This window comes from Phaseolus vulgaris, chromosome 10 (genome assembly GCF_051622355.1).
Source record: "Phaseolus vulgaris cultivar YP4 chromosome 10, ASM5162235v1, whole genome shotgun sequence".
Classification (NCBI taxonomy): Eukaryota; Viridiplantae; Streptophyta; class Magnoliopsida; order Fabales; family Fabaceae; genus Phaseolus; species Phaseolus vulgaris.
The window spans coordinates 7,177,698-7,181,440 of NC_143507.1; the positions used below are offsets into that span (position 1 = coordinate 7,177,698).

Sequence of the window (3,743 nt, forward strand, 5' to 3'; positions counted from 1 at the left end):
ATAATAAACTTAAACCATTTAACTCTAATAGTTAACTAGCCAAGAATCATATTGGTGTAACAAATGAAGCCTCAAGGGAAAAGATCCGAAGTAAGCTCTTGTGTATGCACTTCTCAATTACATACAGCAGGATTCATTGAATTTCAAGTGACATCTTTATTAGCTCATGCATAGTGGTTGGTTAAAAGAAGAATTTCAAGAGTTAAGAAGTATATGTATTTTCATTTCTCAATTTATGTGTCATATATTGATCAAATGAAAACTCAAATATTTTTCTTGGCTAAATCTATTGAGTAATGGGATTGTGAAATTCAGTTTATTGAAACTGAAAAGCAACTTGCAGATATCTTGTGAAATGGGGATTGTGAAATTCAGTTTATATTTTTACTTTAATGATCAATTGTTGGAATAGCAAGTCTCGTCTTTTTTCTTTCATTTTCCATGCATGGGTGCAGAAAAGCAAAACGAGTGCGGCTATTTTACATTTATAAGGGCGGCTATATAACTGCATTTGATGAGCACGCATTTGTAAATGGAAGAGATACGAAAGCGGCTATATATAGCCACATTCGTAAATTCAATTTATAAATGCGTGTAGGGTTTCTTTTCTTTTCTTTTTCGTTGTTGATTGGTTTCTAATCAAAGAACATGGTCATTATTTTAGCATTTCTTTTGATCTCTTAGTGCATATTATACATTTTCGTATTTCATTCCAATGAAAGTCCAAAAAATGCTAATAAAAATTCTCCAATGAAACGCAAATATATGACAGAGCAAGACGGCAACAGCGACGAGGAAGGCACAACAGAAAACGCAAACAATAACCTTCCCAAGCATGACCTTAGCAATGGCATAAGACAAAACATAAGAGAACCGCAAAACATACAAAAATCAATGGTGAAGAAGAAGAGAGGAAGATAATGCTTACCGATGACACGAAGGCAATGCAAAGAAGAGAGGAAGCACATAAGAGAAACGAAGCGCGAGAGAAAGGAAAGTATCAAAACGTAAGTGGCGCGTTTCTGAATTAGGGTTAAAAAGGTTTTAAGAAGGCGACTATTTGTAAAGCCGCATTCATAAATCAAGTGTTTGGATTTACAAGGGTGACTATTTGTACAACCGCAGGACGGCTATATAAATAGCCGCACTTATAAATGAACTTAATTACAAAAATGTCACTACATTTTTTACGAAAGCGTTTGAGCGTAAAATCGCACTAAATAAATCGCACTTGTTTATACATTTTGTACTAGTGATGTGTAGTGTGGTTTTTACTTATGGTGCTTTTAGAGTGATGGAAACATTGAAAGCAATTTGGAAATTGATGCTTGAGGCCAGGGGCTCATGAAAATAGTTGGTTGCTTCTAAATACAAAAGAACTATGGTTGCCTCTCTTGCTGAATTAGATTGATAGCAAAGTTGAGGAAAGGGCAGTAGTATTGTCTATCTTGTCTCTCAAATCTCAACCTAGGATTGACTAGTCTTAATAACCTTATTTACTTACCAAAGACTAGATTCATAATTTATTTGTTATTTAAAGAGGTTGGACTAATTTTTTGCCTTTGCTGTTCATCCATTTTTCTTCCTTTCCTAATTTGTTTATCCTCCTCATATACTAGCCGTTTCTCTTCAAATATGTGTTTTGGGTGCTTTACTGGCAGTGCAAATTGTGTTTTTAAGCCTCTTATGGAAAAATGTTCCTAATCTCTCTTGGTCTCCACTTGTAATTCTATCAGCTTAAATGCATTATTGTGTATTAAAATTCAAATAAATTTGTCTTCTACTAGGATAAATTTGAATACAGGTTCCATGGATATATAATAGAACATTTTGTTCAACACTAGAATGTACACACTCACTCTCAAGGAGACTATTCGGGGCCACATTAAAAGATGCATGACCCAAAAATCACTAGAATCGGTCTATGCCTGCATGATCAAGACTAATACAACCCAAGATTGCTTTCTCATGAATCAATTTATAAGTTCTTGTTCAGCCCTTTCTTACGTTGATTTGGCAAGTTCAACTTTTGCCCACATGGAAAATCCTAATGCTTTCGTATATAATGCATTGATTAGAGGTTGTGGTCATTGCTGTTACCCAGATCGTGCTTTGGGGTTTTATATTCACATGCTGAGGAATAATGTCATGCCTAACAGTTATTCCTTTTCTTCTTTGATCAAGGCTTGCACTTTGTTGATGGATTCAGCTTTTGGCAAAGCTGTTCATGGCCATATTTGGAAAAATGGGTTTGATTCTCATATGTTTGTGCAGACAACTTTGATTGAGTTTTACTCAACTTTGGGTGATGTGAGTGGCTCAAGAAGGGTGTTTGATGATATGCCTGAAAGAGATGTTTTTGCATGGACAACGATGATTTCAGCCCTTGTTCGGGATGGGGATATGGCTTCTGCAGGTAATCTGTTTGATGAGATGCCTGAAAAGAATATAGCTACGTGGAATGCCATGATTGATGGGCATGCAAAATTAGGCAATGCTGAGTCTGCTGAATTTTTGTTTAACCAAATGCTTGCAAGGGATATTATTTCGTGGACAACCATGATGAGTTGCTTTTCTCGGAACAAAAGATATATGGACGTGGTAAGACTTTTTCATGATATGATCGACAAAGGAATGATTCCTGATGAAGTGACCATGAGCACTGTCATCTCAGCCTGTGCTCATCTGGGAGCCCTTGACTTAGGAAAGGAGGTGCACCTTTATCTAATGCTGCATGAATTTGATCTAGATGTGTACATTGGGTCTTCACTGATTGATATGTATGCAAAATGTGGTAGCATAGATAGGGCCCTTTTGGTGTTCTATAAATTGCAGAACAAAAACCTGTATTGTTGGAATTCTATCATTGATGGGCTTGCAACACACGGCTATGCGAAAGAAGCATTAAGAATGTTTGGTGCAATGGAAAGCAAGAGAATCCGACCAAATGCAGTTACATTCATTAGTATCCTAAGTGCTTGCACACATACAGGATTTGTAGAAGAGGGTCATTGCAGGTTTATGAGCATGATCAAGGACTACTGTATCACTCCTCAAGTTGAACACTACGGATGCATGGTCGACCTATTGAGCAAGGCTGGTTTGCTTGAGGATGCTTTAGAGATGGTCAGAAACATGGCAGTTGAACCTAATTCTTTTATTTGGGGTGCCTTGTTGAATGGTTGTAAGCTTCACAAAAACTTGGAAATAGCTCATATTGCAGTTCAAAATCTGATGGTTTTGGAGCCAAGTAACAGTGGACATTACAGTCTCCTAGTGAGCATGCATGCTGAGGTAAATAGGTGGAGTGAGGTTGCAAAGATTCGGACAGCCATGAAGGATCTGGGTGTAGAGAAGAGATGTCCTGGAGCTAGCTGGGTTGAAATCAATAAGAGGGTTCATGTATTTGCAGCTTCTGATACGTATCACCCTTCTTATAGTCAATTTCACCTGTTGCTAGCTGAACTTGATGACCAGCTCAGGCTAGAAGGCCATGTCCCTGAACAGGAGTCGATTCTATAGTAATAGTAGAGTGATTGTTTTTAACCTTCTTTTATCATGAGTGCAATTCTTCCAACCATTTAGAAGCCGTAGGAGATGTGTATTTTTAGGGAAGAAGGATTGAGATTATAATGCAATTTGTGCACAGTGAAACAGTGGAAGAGAAACCACTATGAATTCATCATTGTGAAATAGTATGATGTAAGTTCTACAGGATGAAAATTCAAATTAGTCTTTGAAAA

General features: G+C 37.1%; 1 protein-coding gene across 1 annotated transcript; it reads left to right on the plus strand.

Moving 5' to 3' along the window:
- Positions 1 to 1,367: 1,367 nt before the first annotated feature.
- Positions 1,368 to 3,743, plus strand: LOC137819616 (basic helix loop helix DNA-binding superfamily protein). The gene has a single exon (XM_068623516.2). The coding sequence runs from the start codon at positions 1,846 to 1,848 to the stop codon at positions 3,520 to 3,522; it is 1,677 nt and encodes a 558-aa protein (XP_068479617.1). The 5' UTR covers positions 1,368 to 1,845; the 3' UTR covers positions 3,523 to 3,743.